General features: G+C 40.0%; 1 protein-coding gene across 1 annotated transcript; it reads left to right on the forward strand.

Moving 5' to 3' along the window:
- The first annotated feature begins 17237 nt into the window (after positions 1-17237).
- On the forward strand, positions 17238-18167 carry LOC142174431 (uncharacterized). The gene is made up of 2 exons (XM_075240224.1): positions 17238-17486; positions 17847-18167. Exons 1-2 carry the CDS (start codon positions 17238-17240, stop codon positions 18165-18167), a joined length of 570 nt encoding a protein of 189 aa, XP_075096325.1.
- Positions 18168-26485: the final 8318 nt, after the last annotated feature.

The raw sequence follows: 26485 nt of genomic DNA on the forward strand, positions 1-26485 counted from the left end.
TAAACATTGATAGAACTCAAAACTAGATGTCACACCTTCTTCCTTTAACTTAGGTATTGTTCTTTTACAAGTGCTTAATAGTAGAATTATTCAGGTATTTATATTATTGATAGTAGAATTATTTCCTGCAGATGCCTTCTAACAATCTACAAAAACTCAAAAACTAGCAACTACAAGCCTCTTCCTCAACCCCCCCCCTCCCACATACACCAAGAACACATAGTACAAGAGCAATGTAAATATGCAATAAATTAAGTGAAATAAAGAGAGGGGAATACCAAGATCTATTTTAAAGTCAGACTGAGAAGGTACTTTATCAGGGGATTGAACATTTGCAGTTTTGAGTTTAGACTGTAAACAACCCAATTTTTCATCAGCTCACATAGATAAATATGACGCTCACAATATATGTAAACTCAGATCCACCAATGAATCAAAATGGGGTGCTGAAAAGTCAATGAAATACTATAACTTTAGTTGAACTAAGTAGTAGATAATAGATGGAAAAATAGATAGGTAACTTGGGAGGAGCTGTGTTCCTTTTTTTGCTTCTAAATTATCAACATGATCTACAAGTGCTTTGGTTAGAAACTGATTCGCAAATTTATCTCTTAATTATTTAATGTCTAGATTTATTTTTGTGTTGTTAAAGTTTATTAGACATAATAGTTTATCGTCTTTGTTAATAATACTTCTAATTACTGCCATCTTACACAAGTACGCATCAACAGGTGCTACTAGAAAGCTATACATTTTTGGGGTAACATATGAATTGGAAATAGAAGGATTAGAAAAAGTAACATTTTTGTAGTAGCTCTATAGTCTTCTATTTATTTGTTGAGCAACATTTTTGTAGCAGATCTGTATCTTCTATTTCTATTCTAGCCACAAACTTATTCCTTACTGATAACAACATAGCATTGTTGAGTTTGGGATATATATATATATATATATATATATATATATATATATATATATATATATATATATATATATATATATATATATATATATGCATGTATAATTGATAAAGTTTATGTCACGACCCAAACTGATGGGCCGCGACGGGCACCTGGTGCCTTACTCAACCGAGTACAAACGTAACATATCTTTCTTATCGTACCATCATGGGTAAGTGGGCCAAACGTGCTGTCACGAGATAACCAGAATTAAACATAAGAGAATACTGGATATGGGATGACTCAACATAATATAGAAACTTATACACATGACATACGGGCCTATAAGGCTGACATGATCATTTATATACTCAAAACATAGGCCAACAAGGCCATACAAGTATCCTTATACATGACATCTGTCTATAAGTCTCTAAGAGTATATAAATATCATAAAGGTGTGGACAGAATCCTGCCATATCAATCAATACATATCCTAATATACTAACCAAATAAGCAATTCCAGATCAAATGGAGCGCACCAACACCTTCTGCTGAGCTGATAGCCTACTTGGAGGACTCTCAACATGTCTATCGGGACCTGCCGACATGAAACGCAGTGTCCCCAGGCAAAAGGGACATCAGTACAAAATGATGTACCGAGTATGTAAGGAATGAAAATCAGTAAACAATAGACAAGAGAGAAACATAGAGTAAACGACTCAACATGTATGTCTGAATAATTCTGTGAATCATTAATATTTATAATTCCATGCATATGCATATAAATGTCATACCATGCATAGGTATATGCGTACATATTATCATCAAACATCTCAGGGCATCCTATCATATCATCCCGACCACTATGGGCAAAATAATCAATGTATACCAACTGATCAGGTGGTGGTACGTATATAACGTTGTAACCTTTTCCCATATCCCATTTACATATAATATATGTGTATATAACACTATCTGGTCATTGGTCAATGTACACGTATACATGAATAAAATGCATAAGAAGTACATTAATAATACTTCTCGGAATGTCATAAGATCAATATGCCTTTGATTAATATTATAAAATAAACTTTATCAACTTACGTATTTTCTGAGACCCATGAATAGATGATACAATAATAGGACACATGGGGAATCAAGAACATAAGCATTTCTAGTACTTCTATGAATAAAGTCATTTATGAAAGTTGTGTATTTGCTCGTTTCGTTTGTATCGTATGGATCATGCTAAAAGGAAAGAAGCGATAGCCTTAACATACTTAAGTCGATTCTCTTGACAATCCCTCTAACACACGACAATCGCGACTAAACACGTGACGTCAAGATCGAAGTAGGGAAAAATTTGTATGATATTCTTGAGAAAGATTGCACCATACTCCCTTAGAATCACAATTCTCACATTGCTAAGTAGTCTTGTATGAATTTTGTAGCAAATCACATTGCATGAGTTTGCTGAAGCATTTTCATCTGTTACTTAGTAAGTGTGACCATCTTCATTTTGTGATTTAGAGAAGCCTTTTTGTATTAGTGGGTGTGGGCCCCACTTGTGTATGACTAAGCCATAAAACTCTCTTAATGTGCCACCTTATAAAATGGACCTAAGAGTCACAATTTTCCTAAAGACTTGGCTGCCACGTTAAGGCTTATCCAAAAGTCTTAATTAATTCGTTAATCTTTCACTAAAATTAATAATTACCCAATTATCCACATAATTAAAAATCATCTCAAATTACTTAAAATACTACTCACTTTTAACTCACTTTATACACCTTACTATCATGGTCATGTGGTACCTTGTATGACACTAGTCCATAAATATAGGGTATTATAACTTGGACCGTATTTTATCTCCAAATTGTCAAACTTCGACGGAACTCATTTTCTTCGATTCGCTTACCCTCCCACCTTCACGAATTTACTTATCATTTGTTTGAAATAGCGTAATACTTATCACCTCAAAATAATCTTTTCCTTGAACTGATGTCAATTATCTTACGACAAATTCAATGTACAATACTACGGGGTGTAACATCGTCGTAATACTGTGAGGTGTAACATCATTCCCCCTTTAGAACATTCGTCCTCGAATGTTGACTGATGCACTTATTTGTCTCACAGCCAGATAGGTCTTACGAATGGTTTTAATGCTGTCCTTGCCATTTAGGAATCTGTTCTGTCAATAAATCCAAAGGCCAGGGCATTCTCCCCTTTATGCCTCTTTCTCACACCACGACTTGTGGTCAGAATTCTTCCAATCTCGTAACTGTTGCTATCTTCTGTCATGCAACCTGTATGACTTTTTCCTTGAATGTGTGCCTATGCGACTCTTCTCTCCAGCTTTTAGCCAATCTCTAGGCCTCAATTGGTGAACATATACATATCTCTATGGGAACCGATAGGTATACTGATGTTCTTCGCTCGGTACTTTATTAAACTTACGAATATTGCTATGTCTTATTTCATAGACCCGGTTATCCATCCGTATGACTTTACTGCATCTAGGTAGGTCATATTATACCATAACTCTTACTTTGATTTACCATTACTGAGATCTGCTACCAAACTCCAGGTTACTCTCGTTGTTTATCCTATATGTATAAGTCTAAGTCCTTTAATGCTTTCTTATTATTATTATTCATCTTAAGAGTGACGGCCTAATCTCATCTCATACTTTGTAATTTTTATCCATCCATTGTTGATTCACCTTAATATTGATATATAATCTACCACTGATAACTTGACCTTTTATGTAATACTGCTTCTAGGGCTCACATCTTATCGGGGAACATCTAAAATGATTAGAATGATCCACCTAGGGCGATACCATGCTTTCATAACCGTATTTCATAGAATCCCAATGTGATTCACCTTACGTGGGTATTTTAATCCTGTACAATATATGAAATCCTTTTTTTTCTTCTTCAAATCATTACTCAACGAAGGTCCAAACATCATCCTTTATTTATCACAATTGCATCCTTATTCTACTACCAGGGCAGCATTTCATATCTTCTAAATAGGGCTGCTTATCGGGCGGATTGAGCGGCTTTTTACTCTTAACGGTTTGGCTTAACGGTTATCGGCTTTTAAATGTATTAATCCGTTAGCTACCCGATAAGATATCGGACGGATTGGTATCGGTTTAGCTCTTATCGGGCGGTTTATCGGCCTAACATACATATTCACTAAATATCTCCCATTCTCCTCGTCTTAGAAATAATGAATTGCCATAAAAAAAATAACATTTCAGAGGCAATATGATGCATTCAATTTGCTTTGCCAGAGTTGGTCAAGTTCAGCTTAGCCAAATTTTTCTATAAGCCCCACTAGTTACTGCATATCAAACTTCAGTTGATATGCAGTAAGTAAGTATTAATAGTTGATCCTGTTAAATAGCTGCATTAATGAATAAACAAGTCCACAACAATACAAAGTATTAATAGTAAACAGTGTTGGATAAAACTGAGAAAACACTACAGAGACAAACTTCGTAACCAATCCAATAGTTCAACATTCAAGACCACTTACAGAAACAAAACTTTGCGCCCAACCATTTAACAAAAACCACTTCCATTCTGTGCGGAAAAAGTACTTAATACTACTACAAAATACCCGAGCAAGACGCTTTATTTTGAGGGGTACTGCAGAATGCTAAACATTAATGCAACTCCCAAAACTCAAGTGCCCGTTGTTGTTGTTCTCTCATAGTTGAAGTAAGCTTCTCGTCTTGCAACTCCAAAAGGTCCTCCTACATCACAAAACCCATTAAGATGCAAGAGCGTGTCAGGCACAAACAACAAATGTTCATTTATAACTCTAGAATTGACATTCTAGAAATTAGTCTACCAAGTACATGCCCAACTGACTAATAGAAAATGCAAATCACATAAGTGAAGAAGCTTTAACCAGATATTGCATTTCAGTTGGATAACCAAAATGGTTCTTCCGAATTAGACTTTTTGTGTTGTTTGCAACAAATCTTTCTGACCAAAACCAGCACAACTGACTAATGGAAATGTAAAGCATAGAAATGAAGAGTTTCAGAAAAAGAATTGCCGATGAATAATCTTACCAAATATATTAACACTACACGTCAATTACGGAAGGGTCTTTTCCATTGTTGGCTAAATCTGAAGAAAAAATTAAAATAATGAGTCGTGCGATAAATAGAAGTATATCAACAACACTTATATACAACAAATATAGTAACAATATTATTACCTTGTTCAAGCTGCTCAATTTTATCAAGATCTTCCTCAACACTAATGGGTTGTTTTAATTTTTCATTTCGAAGCCAATCTTGAAGACACACTAGAGCTTGCACCAATTTAGGAGTTAATGAACTCCTAAATGAATCAAGAAGACGTCCTCCCGTACTAAATGCACATTCGGATGCCACACTTGAAACCGGAACAGCTAATATATCACGAGCCATCTCCGCAAGAATAGGAAATCTAGCTGAGTTCAATTTCCACCAAAGAAGAACATCAAATTCTTTAGTGTCATCCTCAGTTTCTTCACCTAAATATTTATCTAACTCTATTCTAGTATCAACACCTCCACTCCCACTTTTATATTTTTTTATATCTTGCATGAGTGATTCTAAAAGTCCTATATTTTGGGTGCTTGCTTGACTTCCAGAAAGCCCGGAAGTCGAAGTGTCCAATGAAGAACAATCTGAAGATGAAGCAAGCACAACACCTTTTGAGCTAGACTTTACATACTCACTGAATAATGAAGTCATGTACTTCGTTACTTCTGCTTGTATAGTTGCCCCCGGATCTACACCAAATATCTTTACAAGTGCAAAGCCAACTGATTCGATCTTGTAACGTGGATCCAAAATACATGAGATAAAAATTATCTTGTTCATTTTCCCTAGATCACCCCAATACTTATCAAATTTTTCTTTCATATTCTTTGCCATTTCACTTAAAACTATATCTTCATTTGCTATCAATTGCTTCAAATAGACAGCAACTGCGCAAATTTCAAGAAAATGAATATTCGATGTAACATAGCATGATCCAGATATCTTCAAAGTAAGAAGATAGAAGATTTCAAGAAACTTTGTAATTCTTTTTACATTATCCCAATCACTACTCAAAAGTTCACCTGTAGGAATTCCAATATCAATATAAGAATGCTCAAGATAATGTCTCAAGCCAATTTCACTAGAAGCATAATGTGGAAATGCACATTCAAATTCAATAGCTCTGCGCAACATCAAGTAGGTGGAATTCCATCTAGTTGGAACATCTAAGCATAATGTTTTCTTAGAATTGAGTTGTTCAGCATCAAAACATTCTTGAAACCTCTTCAACCGCGCAGGAGACTGCCTAACATATCTCACTGCATGACTAACACGTTCAATAGACACTGAAGATTCTTTTAAACCATCTTGGACCACAAGATTCATGATGTGAGCCATACATCTCACGTGAAGGTGAGTACCATTCATCAAATTAGTTCCCATTTTTGTTAATTGCTTAGATAATTCTTTTACTGTCACATCATTTGAGCTTGCATTATCAACTGTGACAGTGAAGATCTTATTTATCCCCCACTCACATAAGAACCTACCAATACCATTTGCCATATCTTCGCCTTTATGACTAACAATAGGACAAAAATTAATTATTCTCTTATGCATATTCCATTCACTATCAATCCAATGGGAAGTGATACAAATGTAATTGATTCTTTGTATAGAAGTCCAGGTATCAGTGGTAATACATACTCTTTGTTTTGTTTCTATAAAAAACCTCTTCAACTTTTGCTTTTCTTCATTAAAAAGATCAAAACAATCCCTAGTTACAGTACTACGGGAAGGGATCCGAAAATAAGGTTGCGCCAATTTCATAAAGTCTCTAAAACTTCTCTCTCAACAAAGCTAAAAGGAAGCTCATCAACTATTACCATGCGACATAATGCCTTCCTACATTCTTCTTGTTCAAATTTCCAAGTAACAACAACTACGTCACCCTGAATACCCCCCGGAGCAGATTGAAAGCCTAATTTGATTGTTTTTATCAACAATAGTAGGACGTTTAGGACACTTAAGCATATGAGAAAGAAGTGTCGACGTACCGTCTTTGGTCTTAAATACATACTCAATAAAGCAATAGTCACATTTTGCTTTTGTACTCCCTTCAGAAGTAATAATTTCTGTAAAATGATCCCACACAATAGACCTTTTTCTCCTTTTTTTGGTTATATTTGACTCCATTGTTTGAGCTTGACTTATTTCATTTGAATTAGAAGCCCCACTTTCACCCATCATTACCTTATCACTTTGTATATTTTCAGCCATGTATGAGTCACTGCAACAATAAAAGAAAAGGAATGAGAATAAAAACATCAAGTTGTAAACAATACTAACGCTTCGTTTGTATACAAAAGGTCACCAACATCTTGAGTATGTATTTTAGCAAACTATATAACCTGGCCCTGTGTGTTCTTTAGCTTATTTACAAATTAAGTGCTAAGATTACTATGGGATTGAAAAGTAATTTGGACTGTGGACTGGACGTCATCAGGCCAGCTACCAAACCGCCATTTCTGAACAATTAATTTGCCTTCCTGCAACTCTACATTAGTTCCTGTAAGGCTGTAAGTGTAAGATTACCATTTACCAATGACAAATTCCTTGTTGTTACACCGAGCACACATAATCTACATGAGAAATCAAGCCTTTCTTACAAATACCATGTTATGGATCTATTTGCAATTAAAGACTTCAAGCATTCACAAGAATACATTTTTTTGGACAAACGAATACTCTAATTATAGTATTTTACATCACTTCCCTTAGATATATAAACAGAATGTTCTAGTAACTGGGGAATAATTTGTCATAAAATGCAAAATTTTGATTCAGCTATCATAGATGGTTACCTTCAAGTTTACTAAAAGCATCTGCTGGACTTCTTCCACCTACCAGAGACAACAAAAAGTATTTGTAATTCAGAAGGCATATAAAAGAATAACCGTGTGCAATAATCTTAGAAAAAGATGATAGAGGAGATCATTTTCATCCATAATTATATGATCAGAAGATTATATGATAGAATAAACAACTGCTTAGTCAGTATACGAACATTATAAAGAAATATATGGCTATGAACCTGAACCATGATATACATAACCAATGATCAGCAATGCACCCTGAAATTTACACAAGTGATCAAATTAATGGCTATTATAGGATTGGGTAATAAGATCCAAAAATTAAGAAAACAACGACTGGCACAACATCAAATAGCAACATTTTATAAATATTTAGAAGAGTAGCACTGAAAAGGAAAAGGAGATTGCCTAAGCAATAACAAAAATGAGCTCTCCTTTGTGGTAAAGAGGTCCATGAATGGAATGATAAATAGCATGCCGATTCAGCGAGTGTGGAAACAGAGATATATATGTGGAATAACTTATATCTAATCTAAGTAAAATATATGTATTTCCAACTTATCGACAGGTAAGGTAGCATCTAGTTTGAAATGACATTAAGCATAGGAGATTGAGAACACTATGCCAATTAAATCAAATGTCTTTGAACCTGTAACTGACCCATTAAATATACTAAACTCCCCTCCCACCTCTTTGCTTATCCTTGCATTACTCTGCGTAAAACCCTTCCATCTTTTCTCATCCATCAATATCTCAAACAAATCTTTCGCCCTACAACTAAACTTCTCCGTCATCGTAATCATCTTAAACCATTCCTTCTTCTTCTCCTTCTTCACCACACCCTTTGGCTTCTCATCCACAACAACTGGAGCCGGAGCGGGGGCCAGAGAGACAACATTTCAACAACAAATAGTGAGAAAAAACTATAAATTGAAAAGAATAAAATGACTAGCAAACTCCTGATAATGTTGATTTTGATGGGAATCATAAGTAAGAGTACCTGGATAAGAAGATAAGAAGCCGTGAGAGGGAGAGGCAAGACAGAGAGAATGAGACTGGTGCCTGGTGAAAGTCGATGACGACAGAACTGGTGGGCGGTGGCTGCTGGTTTAAGCGTTAGGGTTGGGTTTCTGTGATTTTGTCTTTTGATTATTTAGGAATTAGGAGTGCCTTAGTTTTAGTCTTAGAGAATAGATAGACTATAGACTATAGAGACAGAACAAAGATGGGTTTGTTTTTTATTATTCAAGTTCAAGGTTTTTTTATATTTAATATATATAAATAAAGATAAAGTTCAATAATATGGATAAAAATAAATTTCATATATATATATATATTCTTAACAGGTTAACAGATTATCCGTTAAGAAAATTGAATAATCCGCCCCCAAACTAATAAGCCGTTAATAAAAAAATTTAATCTGTTCCCCATCCGTTAAGCCGTTACCAGTAAGCCATTAAGCTTCGGTTCGGTTCGGTTTTCGGTTTCGGATCGGTTTTGAACAGCCCTACTTCTAAATGCTACTAGTCTTAGACTCCTTTGAGTTCATTTAGGCTATACTGAGCTTTCTATAACTTAGAGAAACCATAAACTCTTCTTGTTTTCATGGGCTTAATCCTAAGGACTTATCCATTTTCGTTACCTTCTTACTCGCCTTTTTTTATCCTTACTTCTGTCTTCCTAAAACCTTGCCGTTCTAATATACTTAGCTTGCGACCTACACGTATCTATTTATACTACTTCTAACCTTCCTTCATTTTTCTTGCACCATAGATTTTCTTATGTTATTCTGGAACATCAAGCACGACATTACATCATCTCTAACTCTTCTTTACTCTCTTAGCTAGACCTCTCAGTACCTAGAAACCATGGGCTTGAAAATATGCCACTGACGATGCCGTTATCACTCCTGGATACTGAATCCTAGCGCTTCTAGCCTTCTATCTGAAGTATGGGCTATTCACAATCTTCTGTATTTGAGTATCTCGTACGTTTTTCATCTTTACCTTACTTACCTTAAAATTTCGCATCACATCTGCTATCTCTTTCATGACCTCCCTTCCACATGGGTATAATTCATATCCACGACTTGAAGCTCTATTATATTACTTGCACCTCTGGTGTATACACAATCCTGTGGGAGCCTCATACTAACTTCTTATGAGGCTGGTACTCTTCTAACTGGATTTATTGTAGAGCCGTTATAGAATATGGCTACTGTACCATCTCTCTTGTACATTCGATATTAAGAGTGATTCTGCAGTGTTCTTAATCACGATTTCTATAATTTTTCTAGGTCCAATAATTAGACTCCTAATTTACTTAGTTGATGTAACTCTTTAGTTTCCCCTTCCCTCTGATCAGCCTTTATGTAGGCTTAAGCTATTTTTCAATCTGCGGCTCATGGTATTAGTTATTACTTTAGTCTTTCATGGACGCTATGGAATATCCATGATACAATCTTCTAACAATTCAATCCTTTGTCTATAACCTGGACTCAATCCTTTCTTTTAACTTATATGGAGTCTTCTACGACTGTATGATTGTCAACATATATGCTGTATGGATAATACTCCGAAATATTTGGTGCATTCATAATGTAGTTATCTTTGAATCATTGATAGAATAATTCCTTTCATTTCTTCTCAACTTTTTTATAGGCTGAATACATACAGAGACACTTAAAGTTGGCACGATTTTTCATTTAGATAACTAAACTTAAGGGTGTTCCTCATGAGCACGTACATTAGATGAACTTTATTCCAATTAAACACTTTTTGCTGAGTTGGCACATAAAGTGAATTTCACCCGATATAGGTGCGTGAAAAGCTAATCTTGTATATTGTTCACCGACAAATGCATAGTTTTTGGCCGAAAAAGTAATCTCCGGCACTTACCTTTTTCTAAACAATTTTCAACCTATTTTCTTCTTCTCTGGCCATCTCCACCACTTACTTTCTTTTTTCAGATCTGGCCGGTGACCACCTTAATCACCGGCTCTTCTTGCTCCTTTAGATTCGACCATTGTCACCATCATTATCACCTCATTCTCCTTCAAATCCGACCACCAACATCACAACTATCTTTTTCGTTTTCAGATTCGGCGTTGCTACTACATCATCACTACCACCGCCTCCTTCTTCTTAAAGTCAGATAACTACCATCACTGCCTTTTTCTTTATCAAACCTGACCATTATTACTGCTATTTCCTCCCCTTTATCAGATCTAGGCGCCCACCACCACAACCACATTTTAATCTGGGTAAAAGTTTTTTCTAGAAGAGGAATCGAAGCAAAAGAAGGATTAATAGACAAGTTAATGACAACCTGCCATGGGATGTCATTTATCAAGATTTGAACACAAAAAAGCTTTCATTTTATATGTGTTGAAGCTAAAGTTGGTTGATAGCTGATTCTGCCGGTGACGGTATTTTCGGCCATCAGCTCTGTTTTTCTCTTTCTATTTTGGGTCAGATTATTTTTAATATTGCCTATTTTAATTTTGCTGACATGTAATTTTTTTATTGGTTTGGTTTCTATTTTAAAAGAGATTGAGATTCACGTATTAGTGTTGGTTTGGAATTATCAAATTTGTGTTTAATAGGCATATTTTATATGGAGTTCTAGTGGTCAATAGGAACAAGCCCGGGTTAAGGTGTCTAAGTGAAATTTGGTGCCAACTTTAAGTGTCTCCGTATGTATTCAGCCTTTTTTAAATGCAAGCAATTGCTTTTCCTGGTCATTCTGTCACTTGTTGCATGAATACTTGGCTTATCTTAGTGCCCACACATATTTGAATTCCATACAACCTACATGATCTTGAATATCACCTTTTGATTTTTTCTTCTTCCCGTTTATTAGCCACGATAGGTGCCACTTTCTTATGGGTGCATACAATGTTGTTGTGAGACTGTTGTTACAAGGACATTTCTTCTTTAGGTCACTGTGCTTAGGTTGAAGCCTTCTTCCTTATTTCCTCAGCTAGTCTTTTGTTGTAGTACTTAGGGAAAACCCTCTGACTCTTGTAAAACTACGAGCTTATTACATCGTATACCCAATAAATTTTTTGATGTTCGTACTCACCTATAATTATCCTTAATTACTTACCTCCACGCTCATGTGCTCGTATGGTTACTTCTGAACTGATGTTTTGACTGTCTTCCTAGTGAGACTCTCTTTTATTTCTGTAACATTTATACTGTACCTTTAACTACCCCTACTCCTATCTGAATATTTTTCAAGGGTCACGATGTTATATCTGCAAGATTAAATTCCCTATGTTAGGGTTCACTACATTTATCTTGTATGATCTGTTGATTTATCTATAACATCTTGTCTAGCCATAACAAGACTCTTCCTGAATCAACTACTAACTACTCGTTGGTCCATTCTCATATCTATATTCCGCATAATCCCTCTTGGGTTATTCCCTTTGTCTTAACTTACGTCTCGTATTGGCTCCTTATTTATCAATAACATCTCGGGTAGGAACCCTTACTTCCTTTCCTTGACTTCGTGCTTGCACAATGTTTTGGAATCGTAGCATATCTGTATGATTTGAATAAGTGCAATCTTATCCCTTTCTCATTCTTATCGTATTCTTCCTTTATCATTCCATAGTTTCTAGAACCACTTAATTCCGACTTAATGCCACATCACTCTAAATTCCCCCATTTTGCTCCATCCACTGGCTCTTCGGGTTGCCTAAAATTCTCTCTCTACTAGGGACGAGAGCCATGATGTGCTATAGAATTTCGGCACTTTTAATACTAATTACATAAACTTTTGCCTGTCTTTCAAAGCATTTTTAGTTAATTCTTATGACATTTTGGTACTTTGTAGTGCATGAGACTTGAAGACCCGAAAACATGGAAAAGAAGTCAAAATTCCACAAAAGGGCAAGAATGCTGCAAGTATGCGCCACAGAAGTAATGTGCGGACTGCAAACTCACCACAGACTGAAGCAGATTTCTGGCCACTGAAGAGAAGAATGTGCAGTCCATTATGCAATCGCATAACACTTCTATGGACCGCATAATGACTGCTCAATTTCAACTGAAGATTCTGCATAGCTATTTGGCGATGGAATATGCTGTCTCATAATTGATATGCGGACTGCATAATGGAAATGCGGTGGAAAGCTGGCAACTGGAGTTTGGGATTATGCGATCAACTCTGCAAATTTGCGGACCGCATACATGGTCTGTAACCATTATGCGGTCGTAGAAGGGCTCTGCAGGAGCAATTTTGTCCAATATTGACCCCAAGTTTTAGTCCACTATAGATAGATTTACTAGGGTTTTTGTAGGTCATTGAGTCTAAAAAAGAGACTACATTGAAGGCATTAAATACACCATTCTTTTGGAAGCATTTGAAGAGAGAATCTTGTACCTTTGTAAGCTTTATGACTTTATTTATTGCTTTGTTTTTGTATTCTAGTATGAGTAGCTTGTTTTAAATACTAAGGTTGTGGACCCTAAATGGGTGTAATGTTAATGGATGTTTAACACTAAATATATATAATGGTTGGTTGATATTTATTCATTTCTTATGCTTTATTTATTGTTCGTGGTTGCAACCATTGACTCATTCCATTTTACTCTATCTTTACTTGGAAAAGTGGGTTAGGGTTTGGTAGAAGTGAATATCAAGAACTCAAGGCTTTAAACCTTGTTTAATAGAATCGCTTAGAAATAAGTGGGTTCTACTTGGCATAAATTAGTTATTCTTAATTGCAACTCTTTTATATTTGGAAAATCATAAAGAGAAAATACTACCCAACTATTGGGAAATATTGGGTAGTCATTTAGAAACCATTTGCTTATCAAAGGACCTTCCATTAGAAATATATCATATTAACACCGATAGTATTACATTTCATTGATGGGGACACAAACTTGGTTTCCTTAATCAAATTAATTACATTAGCACAACAAAATAGTTATCTTGTTAATTCACAATTATATCATTCTCTTTTTAAGCTAAAGGAGCAAAATTACGACTTAAGTCAAGTTTTACACTATTTAAGTAAATTTTTCACACCTATTCCCTGTGGGATTCGAACCCAACCTTGTTGGGTTATTATATTTGACACCGACCGCCTTACACTATCTATTTAAGTGTAATTTGAGCGTATCAAATTTTGGCTCCAATACCGGGGAATACAGTTTTGAAATTACTATTTAGTGTGTACTTTACTTTACGTCTTCTTCTATTCAATCACACTTTGCTTGCTTTGCTTAGTGTTACTAGGAAAACATGGCCGAGCATAACGAAGAAGAGAATCCTTTTGCGGATATAAATGAGTACATTGAGGATACAAATGCCATTGTCCCTCTAAGAGTTGATGCTACCACTTTCAAGGTGGAACACGATTTAATCCTAATGCTCAAAGCAGAGGGATTTTTCAGAAATTCCATCGATGATGATCCGACACAACATCTCAGAAACTTTTTGGGTGCGTGTGCGATGAACAAGCAGAATAACGTTTCAGATGATGCCCTAAGACTGAGGGTGTTCAAGTACTCACTGGCTGGAGAGGCAAGGAAATGGATCCAAAATCTATCACCAAATTCCATTCATTCTTGGCTTGAACTCGTCCTAGCTTTCATAGCTAAATGGTTCCCGCAAAGCAAGAAGTCTGAGCTTCGGGATAAAATTTTCTTTTTTCAAGCAATTACCAAGAGAACACCTACATGAGGCTTTGGATCGATTCAAGCTATATTTAGTGAGGTTGCCGAATCATGATTTTTCGGATACTATCTTGTTGGAGAAATTTACATGGGCTTGGATCCTATGAATCAATCTATAGCCACAAATGCAGCTGATGGATCTTTCATGGATAAAACATTTGCGAGGATCACACAAATCCTTGACATAGTGGAAAAACATAACCAAGCTTGGAACTTAGAGGACACCACGGGTGGAATTGCATATGGTACTCCTATTTGACCAACATGATTAAGGAGAACCAAGAAAGAGATCAAGTAATTTCCGTGCTTGCCACCAACGTCAATGTGTTGATGAAGATGTTCACTAAAAGCCAAAGAAAAAAGGTGAACGTGGTGGAAGATGTTCAACCCACATCAAATGAGGATTACGAGGAAGAAAATTATGTCAACAACTCTCAAGGAGGTTATCAAAGGCAACCCTACCAAGGTTCAGGACAGCAAAACCAATGAAGGCCTAACCCGCAAGGGCAAGGCAACCAATAGTGGCGAAATGACCAAGGTAGTTCAAATAAAGGGAATTGGAGTAATAACAACAAAAACTTTTTAAATCGGAGTTCAAACCCCTTTGTTCCACCAAAGGGGAAATATTCCAACTCTCCACATTGGAAGGAAAGTTCTTCAAGTGATTCCAAGTTGGAAACATGCTTGAACAAGTATTGCAAAATCAAGAAAGATCCGACACTTCAATGAGGAATATGACCGAGCTTGTGGGTTATCATACCGCATCTATTCAAAAGTTAGAGATGCAAATGAGAGATCTCTCAAGAGAGCAAAATCCAAAGCAAAAAGGAACACTCCCAAGTGACACAGTTGCAAACCCAAAAGGTAGTGTGAGCAGTCCAACTTCTCATTATATGGCAATCACAACTCGTAGTGGGAAAATACTTCAAGGAGAGAATGAACAAGTGGTAGAATTTGAAGATTCCGAACAAGAAGTTGAGGTGCCAATTGTTGTTGAAGTTGAAAAAGTCCTAGAAGAGGTGAAAATTCAAGAAGTGAACCAGCAAGAGGTTAAGAAAAATGTGAAATAGACACCAAAAACTCTAGCACCAATTCCTAGACCTCCTCCTCCTTTTTCTTTAAGACTTTCTAGGAAGGTTGATGATAGCAAACTCGAGAAGTTCTATGACATTCTCAAGCAATTATCAGTGAATATTCCAGTTGGGGAAGAAAGAGATGCCGAGTTTTGCTAAGTATTTGAAAGATTTGATCACCAAGAAGAAAACCACCAAGAATGAAGTGGTGAATGTGACTCACCAGGTTAGTTCCATCATTGCAACAACCACCGTTCAAAAGAAAGAAGAAACATGAGCTTTTACCATTCCATGCACTATTGGGTTGCGCGATTTTGCAAGAGCTCTTTGTGATAATGGGGCTAGCATCAATTTAATGCCTCTTGCTATTTACAAGCAAGTGGGCTTAGGTATGCCGAGGCCTACAAGTATGAGATTGCAAATGACCGATCGTTCAATAAAGAGACCGGTGGGGATTGTTGATGATGTTCTTGTGAAAGTGGGAAAGTTTTTCCTCCCTGCCGACTTTGTGATCCTTGATTGTGCTGTTAACAAAGAAATCCCTATCATCTTGGGGAGACCATTCTTTGCTACCGGAAGAGCACTTATGTATTCGGGACAAAATGAGATCAAGTTTCGAGTTAATGATGAAGAGGTTACCTTTCAAGCGAGTAAGGGTATGAAGTTGCCACATGCATATGAAAGCATCTCAGTCATTGATGTTGTTGATGAGGTAGAATATGCAATCGAGATGAAGATGGAAGAACAATGCCTTGATGAGGTGTTGGTGCTATTTTGGTGAATTTTGATGGTGGAGACATGGAGGACTACATGAAATTGGTGAATGCATTAGAAGGACTTGGGTCCTACACTTATGCACCAAAGAAACTTTCTCTTGACTTAGAGAATAGAGTCATTCCTCCCGCCAAGCCTTCAATTATTTAGCCACCACAACTTGAGTTTAAGCCATTCCACCGCACTTAAGGTATAAATTTCTTGCCTCTAATGACACTCTATCGATAATCGTTTCTTCTTTGTTTAATGATGTTCAGGTAGAACACTTGTTGAATGTCCTAAGGGAGAGCATGCAAGCCATTGGGTGACAATAGCAGACACCCGAGGGATTCCTGCCAGAATTTGTGAGCACAAGATACAATTGGAGCAAGAGAGAAAATCAAGCGTGGAGCATCAAAAAAGGTTAAACCCTTCCATGCAAAAGGTGGTAAAGAAAGAAATCATCAAATTGTTAGATGCCGGGGTGGTCTACCTCATTGCAGATAGTTCTTGGGTGAGTCCAGTGCAATGTGTGCCAAAGAATGAAGGCATGAACGTGATTCAAAACGACAAAAATAAGCTCATCCAAACGAGAACAGTGACCGGGTGGAGAGTTTGCATGGACTACTGGAAGCTAAATAGTGCTACTTGCAAGGACCATTTCCTTATGCCTTTTATTGATCAAATGCTTGATCGGCTAGTGAGAAGGTCATTCTATTATTTTTTGGATGGTTATTCCAGCTATAACCAAATCAATATCGCCTTGGAAGATCAAGAGAAGACAATATTCACATGCCCATATGGGACTTTTGCCTTTAGCCGTATCATTTGGGCTATGCAACGCCCCGACTAATTTTCAACGGTGCATGATGTCAATCTTCTCGCACATGGTGGAAGATTTCCTAGAGGTGTTTGTGGATGACTTCTCTATAGTGGGTGATTCCTTTGAGCATTGTCTTGACAACCTTATACAAGTGCACAAAAGATGTGAAGAAACAAACCTTGTGCTAAACTGGGAGAAGTGCCACTTCATGGTGGACGGGGACATTGTTTTGGGTCACAAAATTTCCAAACAAGGCATAGAGGTTGACCGGGCAAAGATCGAAATCATTTTCGAGCTTCCTCCACCCACTTTAGTAAAAGGTGTCCGAAGCTTTTTGGGGCACGTCGGTTTCTATAGGTGTTTTATCAAGGGATTCTCAAAAATTGCAAATCCCATGTACAAGCTCCTTGAAAAAGATGCAAAGTTTATATTTGATGAGAAGTGTCTCAAAGCTTTTGAGGAATTGAAAGAAAAGCTCACCACGACACCTATTATTGTCACACCTGATTGGTCCCTTCCATTTGAACTCATTTGGCCAGTGCTTGGTCAATGACATAACAAAATCCTTTACCCTATCTACTATGCAAGTATGACACTCAATGCCTCTCAAATGAATTACACCGTGACTGAGCAAAAACTTCTTGCCGTTGTCTATGCTTTTGAAAAATTTCAGGCCTATTTGTTGGGGTCCAAAATGATAGTTTACACTGATCTTGCTGCTCTTCGCTATCTCATAGTTAAGAAGGATGCCAAACTAAGATTGATTCGGTGGGTCCTTTTGTTGCAAGAGTTTGACTTTGAAGTCAATGATCGGAAAGGGACAAAAAATCAAGTTGCGGATCAGGCAGGGAGACCAAAAGAAGACCTTGAAATCAATGATGCCTTTCCAGATGAGCACATATTGGCATTGTCTAGCACATTCGCTCCTTGGTATGCCAACATCTCTAACTTCTTGGTTAGTGATTTTATTCCCGATGGATTGGAGAGCTTATAAAAGGAAAAAATTCTTACGGGAGTGTAGGCAATACTATTGGGAGGAACCCTTTTTGTTTCGTATTTGTGCCGACAACATCATTCGGCGATGTGTTCTGGAAGATGAGGTAATGCCAATTCTCAATTGTATACGGTAAAATCGGAGGGATATATTTCTCGCCACTAAGGTGCATTTGGGGAGTCATATCGGTATCTCGAAGCTGCAGGACTATGATCGAGCTCCCTCCCCCGAGGTTCGCCCATGATCCAACAAAGATTTCGAGGGTGGGGAACTCCCGAGGTGAGCAACCAGCATTAGCAGAGTCTAGCATCGTGCCTAGCCATCCCATCCCCGTGTCTTTACATTTAATGCATTCTATACTATATTGTATTCCCTCTTCTATATAAAGGGGATCCACACTACTTTGTAAGTGGTTTATGTTGCTCCAACTATTCTCCCCAAGATCCAATAATATCTCTCTCTTTCTTCTCTCTAACTTACTCACTGTTACTCACCCGAGGACCCTCTTAGCATTTATCGCCTTCATACTTGTTCTTCATTTATTGCTTGGTATTGGCCATAAAGAGCCCTCTTTAATTATATTCAAACTGTTATCCCATTCCTGACTATCCCCGATAGCTCAAGCTCGAGCCGGATATCGACCCCGAGGCCCCTCATCGACCAGATCGAAGCTCGGGTAGCAAGCCCCTTGGTTTGATTACTGCCCCGTTTTAGCTTGTATCTCATCGTTAAACTTCATACTCTTAGTATCAACTGCTCTAATGACTAGCATAAAAATAGATCACATATTTTTAGAATCCCATTTACAAATTTAATTGTTGTTACCATTTTCACGGCAAACAGTTTGGCGCCCAACGTGGGGCTAAAAATAATAGTGATTATTTTCTTACTGGTTTCATTGCACAAACGCAAGTTATCTTTCACACCTTTTCTTGTCCAAGACCTCTTGATTTCAGGTCAAAATGTCTGGCTCGGTAAACATGGTCGAGAACAACTGCCTCGAAAATCATGGCGAGAATGGTATGGCTGTTCTACTCATTAGCGCGCCACCGCAGAACCCCAATAATGCACTTGGACCAATTCCAGTGGACGCGGGTTCTCAAGACGCGCAGCAAGTCGACGAAACCTTATACACCGGTAGAAGCATATAACATGGCGACCAACTGGAAGCCCAAAAGACCCCGGCTCGGGATGCACAAGAAGTTAATCTTCACGATATTTTTGAAATGTTATAGGCACAACAGTTGGCTATCACTCAGTTACAAAGCCATTCGAAGACTCCCAGCACAGTAGCGCCGGAAACTACTCCCTTAACCGAACGGGTACCGGAGAGGTCAAGCAACGACGGATCAGTAGCCGATCCTGCCATCGTGAAAATGCTGGAGGACCTCACCAAAAAGATCGATTCAGGTGAGAAAATGATAGCAGCCAACAATAAGAGGGTCAAAACTTATAACTTCAGAGTTGACCAAATCCCGGGCGCACCCCTGGTCCTGAAAGGTGTAGATTCGAGGAAGTTTGTGCAACGGCCGTTCCTAGAGGAAGCGACTCCAAAACCCATTTCAAAGAAGTTCAGAATGCCAGAACTCCCAAAATACAACTGGTCCTCGAATCCCAACGAACATGTCACAGCCTATACATGCGTAGTGAAGGGCAACGACATAAAAAAGATGAGATCGAGTTCGTCCTACTGAATAAATATGGAGAAACGCCCTCCAAGGGGGCCATGATGTGGTACCACAACCTAGCTCCCAACTCCATAGATTCATTCGCCATACTAGCGGACTCCTTTGTAAGGGCGCACGCCGATGCCACCAAGGTAGAAACAAGATAGTCCAATGTATTCAAGATTAAATAGAGGGAGAATGAAATGCTGCAAGAATTCGTGTCTTGTTTTCAGACTAAACGAATGGAACTACCTCCGGTCTCCGATAACTGGGCAGTGCAGGCCTTCAATCAAGGCCTGAATGGACGTAGCTCGGTGGCATCGGGGCAGCTAAAAGAAAATCTGATCGAGTATCCCACTGTAACCTGGTCAGATGTCCACAACCGATACTAGTCAAAGATCAGGGTCGAGGACGACCAGTTGGGAGCCCCTTCGGGCTCAGTATACCCAAGCAGACTCTTGGCGAAGGAGCAAAGATCGAATAAAGAGAGGTACCAACCGTACCCCGATGATAGGAGAAATGCTCCAAAATGCAATCCGCCACGTAATGACCGATTTGGTAAATCGAGGACAGAACCCTCGGGGACCCCTCAACAGAGGGGGCTTTGACGAGTACATGGGGCCAACAGGGGAGCCCCGCTTATTAGAGTACAACTTCAATGTCGATGCACCAGACATCGTGTTCACCGTTATCAAAACTAGGGATGCCATATGGCTCAGACCAGTACACTTGGATCCTTCCCAAAGGAACTACAATTTGATTTGCGAGTTTCACAACTCGCACGGGCACCGAACCGAGGATTGCAGGCATCCCCAAGAGGAAGTGGCCCGACTGCTCGATAATGGGCACCTTTGGGAATTTCTTAGCAACCGGGCTAAAAACCAATCCCGAGAAAGAGAAACAGCCAAAAGGAACAAAGTAGACGAGCCCCAACATGTCATCCACACGATTTTTTGATGATCGCCCAGACACATTCAAATAGAGGACCACATAGCAACTGCCAAACGAATGCCAGAACTCGAAAGCGCCATCACCACCAAGGTATAATCACGTCTCCCTCTTTCTATCTTCTACTTCACAATAACTTTTGCGCAGGCTAGCGACCAAGGCAATCGGGACGCCGCTCCGGCTCGAGGACCCTGAGGTTTCAAAGTATCTGTTGCACTCTTTTCCTTTGATCGGTTTTTTTATCCCGAAACTGATTTTTACCGGCAGGATTTTTAACAAGGCAACATCCACGCACTTCCCAAGAAGGATTCAATGAGCCTACAGGACTTTCTTTGCAATCAGCCTCGTTCCATGAAATAACGAATGAGGCTCCAATAGGAAATGATGTACCAAGCCAAACGGTCGAATGAACCGTGTCCATATAAGCCGGGCTTACGGCAACCCAACGGCATGTATTCATGTCAAGCAATCAAAGAATATCTTTCACCAAAAGCGTCTCGTACTCCGCAAGAAAGTTCAGCATGCTCACTGCAGGGGTCCTTCCATCGAATGCATCCCGAAATACTCGGAGACTTAGCATAAACAATTTGGCACCCGCACGACCCCAGGGTCAGAACTTCGGGCTCATAAGGCCCCAACAAGGCAGTTTCGAGCTCACGAATAATAGCTTTCGAGCCTAGAAAACTCGATGACTCGAAGATTATCACCAATCGCCATACACTGGAAAACCCAAGGCTGTAAGACCTCGAGCGGGCAGACTCGGTCTGGCCAGATCTATTTTACATAGAAACAAAAACTGTAAGACCTCAACAGGCATGACAAACTGTAAAACCTCAACATGCATGACAATCTATAAGACCTCAACAGGCATGAAAAACTGTAAGACCTCAATAGGCATGAAAAACTGTAAGACCTCAACAAGCATGAAAATTTTCCAAGACCTTACTACAGGCATAAAACTCAATCCCGAAGTTTAGGCTATATGTCGCATTTGTAAGACTCCCGAAAGGGCATACCCTCGATGTAGACGCCTAAACTATTACTTGGGATAAAAAATGGCTCCGGCCAAACACATATGACTACGGTCAAAATGGATGCACCAGCCAAATTAACATGACTCGGGGATGCCCGACCATCGCTAACAAAATCATAGGCCATTACTTCGAATCTACTTCGAAAAGAACCGGTTAAAATAGGCTACCCTCAACAGGCAAATGAGCTTCGACCATGTTAGCTCCAAATCATGAGGCTTCGAGCTACTCACCCTACAAGATAAGCCTTCCGAGTTGCTCGAACATTGCCGCTAATAACTTGAAATAGAGGTTCTTCCTAAACCGACGACGGGTCAAGAAAAATTATCAAAAAGACCTTAATGAGAGGAAAACAAAGCCTACAATATGTCCACGGGAAAAAACGTAAGAGCCATTATCGCCAGCCAAACGAGACTTCGGTCCACACAGTAAAAGGTCACAACAACCAACAACGTAAGAGCTACTGTCGCCAACTTGAAAAATTGAAAATTTGAGGATTAAAATGAGCTCGAGTCGTAACCTGATTTGGAGACCAGATCAAAAATAGTTTACTACACATGCCTAAGGGTACAACATAAGTGCCATTGTCACCAGCTCCACAAGCCTCAGGGCCACATACATAAAAGGTCACTCCGACCCAAGGCATAAGGGCCATTGTCACCAGCCCATGCAGACGTAAAACTTGAGGGTAAATTGAGCTCGAGTCGGAGCCCAACTCGGAGACTAAACCCAAAAACAGTTAAAGTGCGTAAGCCCAAGGGCAAAAAATAGAAGCTGCTGTCGCCGGCCTAATGAACATCAGGGCCATATTATAGGTTCAGAGATTTCTATCAATCCAAAGGTCGAATTGACCCGACTGAGATCCTGACAAACAAGAGTACAGAAGATACAAATTGTGGGGTTCCCCCTCTTATTTTCACATATTGGCGGTGGAGCACAATCTCAATCGACGACATATTATGAAAGCTATATACACAAAGAAGAAGGTAGGGAATAAATGTCTCCCCTTCGACAACTGCGGTCCTGTGGCCCCCTCCTCACCTCTTTAGTATCAGACAGAAGGAACCTATCATCATACTCCTTCCCTTTGGCTTGCTCGATCTCCCCCGAGAGATCGAAGCCCCTGGCATGAATCTCCTCGAGGATTTCCCTTTGGGATCTGCACCTCGCATATTCTCTGCTATTGCTTGCACGATCAAGGGCCCTCTTCATCTCAGCTTTAGCAACAACAACGCTCCTCGAATAGGCAGCCACTTTCTGTCCCACCCTGGTATTGCTCATCACAACCTCAACCCAGACATTCACCACCTCAGTTTTTGCCTTTGAAAGCTTGGAGGAAAGCCTTGTGATCATTTTCGCCTGAGCAGAATTGTTCGCACGAATAGTCTGGATTTGCGCCTCAAGAGCAGAAACCCTTTCTTTGGACACAAAATGGGCACTCGCATGCGCCTGCAGCTCGATGAATTCGCGTTTGAATCGGCCAACCTCTCCCAGAGTTGTCCCAGCTCATCCGCCTTGTCCTTCAACTGAAATATCAACATGTCAAGATGACGAGATAGAAAAGGGGTGCAAGCAAGCACGAAATACAGGGTACCTGTTTCTCCAAACGGATCTCCCGGATCCGGCTCCGGTCCACCTCACGCCGTAAAGAGACGAGCTCGCTTTCCTTTGCCGCACAAAGAAGCTTAAGGGATTTCTCCCTATCTAGAGCCTCCCGCAACGGGGCCTCGCAACGAAGCAGCTCAGATTTAAGCCTGTCGAAGGCCCATGAAAGAAAGCCAGATAAAGAAAAAGAAGAGGGGAAAAGGAAAAGCGCGGGGCCAGAACACTCTTATAGCAGTCAAAACTCACCATGAGGCTAGAATATTGAGCCTCGCCGAAGGCCGAAGCAGTGTATGATTGCTTACCACTCCCAGAAGGTTACAGGTCAACCGAATCACTTCTCCTTAACCGCTGCGAAGGAGTCGCCTCACTGCAAGCCTTTTCGCACCTCAGAACATCTTTCCCTTTATCGGAACTCCTTGATCCCGAGGCCAGCAATCTCTCCTTCTCCCCCGGGGGACACGACCTCGCTTTGAAAGGACTCCCAACACCTGTGATAGTTAAATCAAATAAACTGGCAAGAAAGGTGCCATTTCTTAGGAGGCAGAGCGCCGGACACCTACCATGATGCTTTGCCTCCCATATCCCTTTTGATATATCTCATTACCAGTGCCTATCATAAATCGAGCAAGCTGCCAGCTTGCGAGACCACTCGGCTAAATCAGGGACCTCGCCGGGCAACCAATGAGTTGCTACAAATAAAGAACAGAAAGATATCATTACGGAGCCAACCTCCGGTCGAAACGAAGACAGTTCATATGAGGCACTTACGTGTGAAGTTCCATTTCTCAGGAAATGGCAAATATTCTCCAGGAATGACGTTGGTCATTCGGACTCGAATGAACCGATTCATCTATCCCCGGTCCTCGTCCTCTTTCTGCCAACTGTAGGAGCTCGGGTGGATCGACACTGAAGAGAAATCAAGCCATGGTAGTGCAATGGCCGATGCAACCTCATGAGGTGGCTGAGGGTAAACTCTATCCTAGCTTTATCGGCAAAATATCTCATCGCCTGCACTATTCTCCAAAGGGAGGGATGAACCTGCACCAGCGTTACTTGATATCTCCGACAGAAATCGAGCACAACCCGGTCGGGGGAACCCGGCGCGAAAACATGAGCGTATACACTCAAATATCCCTTAACATATATCATAACGCTCTCCTCAGGGGAAGGTACTTGCAAAATCACGCCTTCCCCCCATCCGCAATCTTTTCTGATCATCTCGAGGTTTTCCTCCCCCACCGATGAAATGATCCTCAACACATGCTCCCAATGGCCTGGATCATTGGGAGGTTTCCCTGGCATGACAGTTCTCCTCGAGGCAGGGCACCCCAAGCCTCGCTCTCCTGACGTCGGAGGCGAGCCGCTGGCACCAACCGAATGTGGAATGTAGGAGAAACTCCCATCCACTTGATGATTGGACGTCGAAGCAGCAGCCATGGCAACGACAAACTAAGGGGGAAAAGGGGTAAGGATCTGAGCAAAACTTTTCTGAAATAAGGAAGCAAAAGGACTAGCACAAAGCTCCAGGCTCTGTAGAAGAGACAACCTTTTCAAAAACAGCAAGTTCGCCACTTAAGAGACAAATGAACAAATATATAGGGGCAAAGCAACAATTGCTCGCCTACCCAAGCGGGCCAATTAATTCTGGCCGCGTTAACGTCACCCTCTTCTAGGGAAGCGTACTAGCAGAATCACCCCGGCCCTCATGTAACTCAAAAACTGCAGGACCTCGGGAAGACCCCCGACGTCACAAGCATCGGTCCGAGAGGAGCTGTTGATTTAACCCCAGGGCATGGCTAGTTTCAGGGTCCCGGTTGATCCGAGAGCAGGCCCCGAAGGGCCGGCGCCGAGAGTTAAAAACTAAAATGCAAACGCAAAGGGACAAGGAGAAGGGCTGACAGAATGAAAAGCCCTTTTTTACATTATCAAAAAGAGAAATGTCTTTATACAATCCATTCCCCTGGGGGCCGCATACAAGGGTAAAGGGAAGGGATACAAAAATTACTTGGAGACTACTCCTCATCATTATTATCTTCGCCCTTATCAGGGGCAACCAAAAGTGCCAGTTCTTCCTCCACTGCATGGGCCTCCTTGAGATCAGCTGACAGGTCGATACCTCTAGCTCCGAGTTCCTCCAGGGTCTCTGTTCTCGCCTCCGCCTTAGTGTGCTCAATAGCTCGAGTTAGTTTCTGTTCAGCTGCTATGGATATGTCCCGAGCTATTATATATGCCGTGGCCGCGTCCTCCTGGTAAGTAGAAACATTTTGTTTGACCTTGGACTTAGCCGCAGCCAAAGCAGCAATCTCCCTGCGAGCATACTTGAGAATATCCCGGGATATTGCCAACTCCTCGGCCGCTATTTCATTTCGCTCCATCAGCCCGGAGATCTCTGCATTCAGTTGATTTATCTGTGAGCCATTCAGCTCGACCTACTTAAGAAGGGTAACCCAATATATATATATATATATATATATATATATATATATATATATATATATATATATATATATATATATGAATATGAAATAAAAAGTCGGGCACGAGCAAGGCAGAGTACCTGAGCAGTAAGATTGGCCTTCTCTTGGAGCGCCATTTCCAAAGCGGCCCGAAGTTCTCCCAGTTCTTTCCCTCTCCGGGCAGAGCCAGCCTCATGATAAGAAAGCTCCCCGCGGAGCTGAAGGATGCATGATTGTACATCTCCTTACACTATAGCATAATGGAAAAGTTAGAAAGACGAAGAATGATGTTCGAGGATGAAAGAAATGCACGAGAAATGGCTATCACCTGCTGCATGAACTTCTCCACCGTTTTGACGGCACCAAGAATATCGAGATCGGCTCTATCAATAACACCATCAAAGATGTTGGCAATAGAGTTTCCTCCTTTGAGAGGAACCCTGCTGTGGCGCCGATCATCCTGTGAGCATCCCGCAGTTCCCCTGATGAGACAGGGAAACACGAAAGAAAGTTGTTCAGGTCACCGATTTCTCCAAGTGGCAACCCACGTTCCTGGAAGGCTCCGAGCCCTTACCCCTCAGGATCAATGCCATCGGTCCCCCCGGCGGAAG

The sequence above is a fragment of the Nicotiana tabacum genome, chromosome 20, assembly GCF_000715075.1.
Source record: "Nicotiana tabacum cultivar K326 chromosome 20, ASM71507v2, whole genome shotgun sequence".
NCBI lineage: Eukaryota > Viridiplantae > Streptophyta > Magnoliopsida > Solanales > Solanaceae > Nicotiana > Nicotiana tabacum.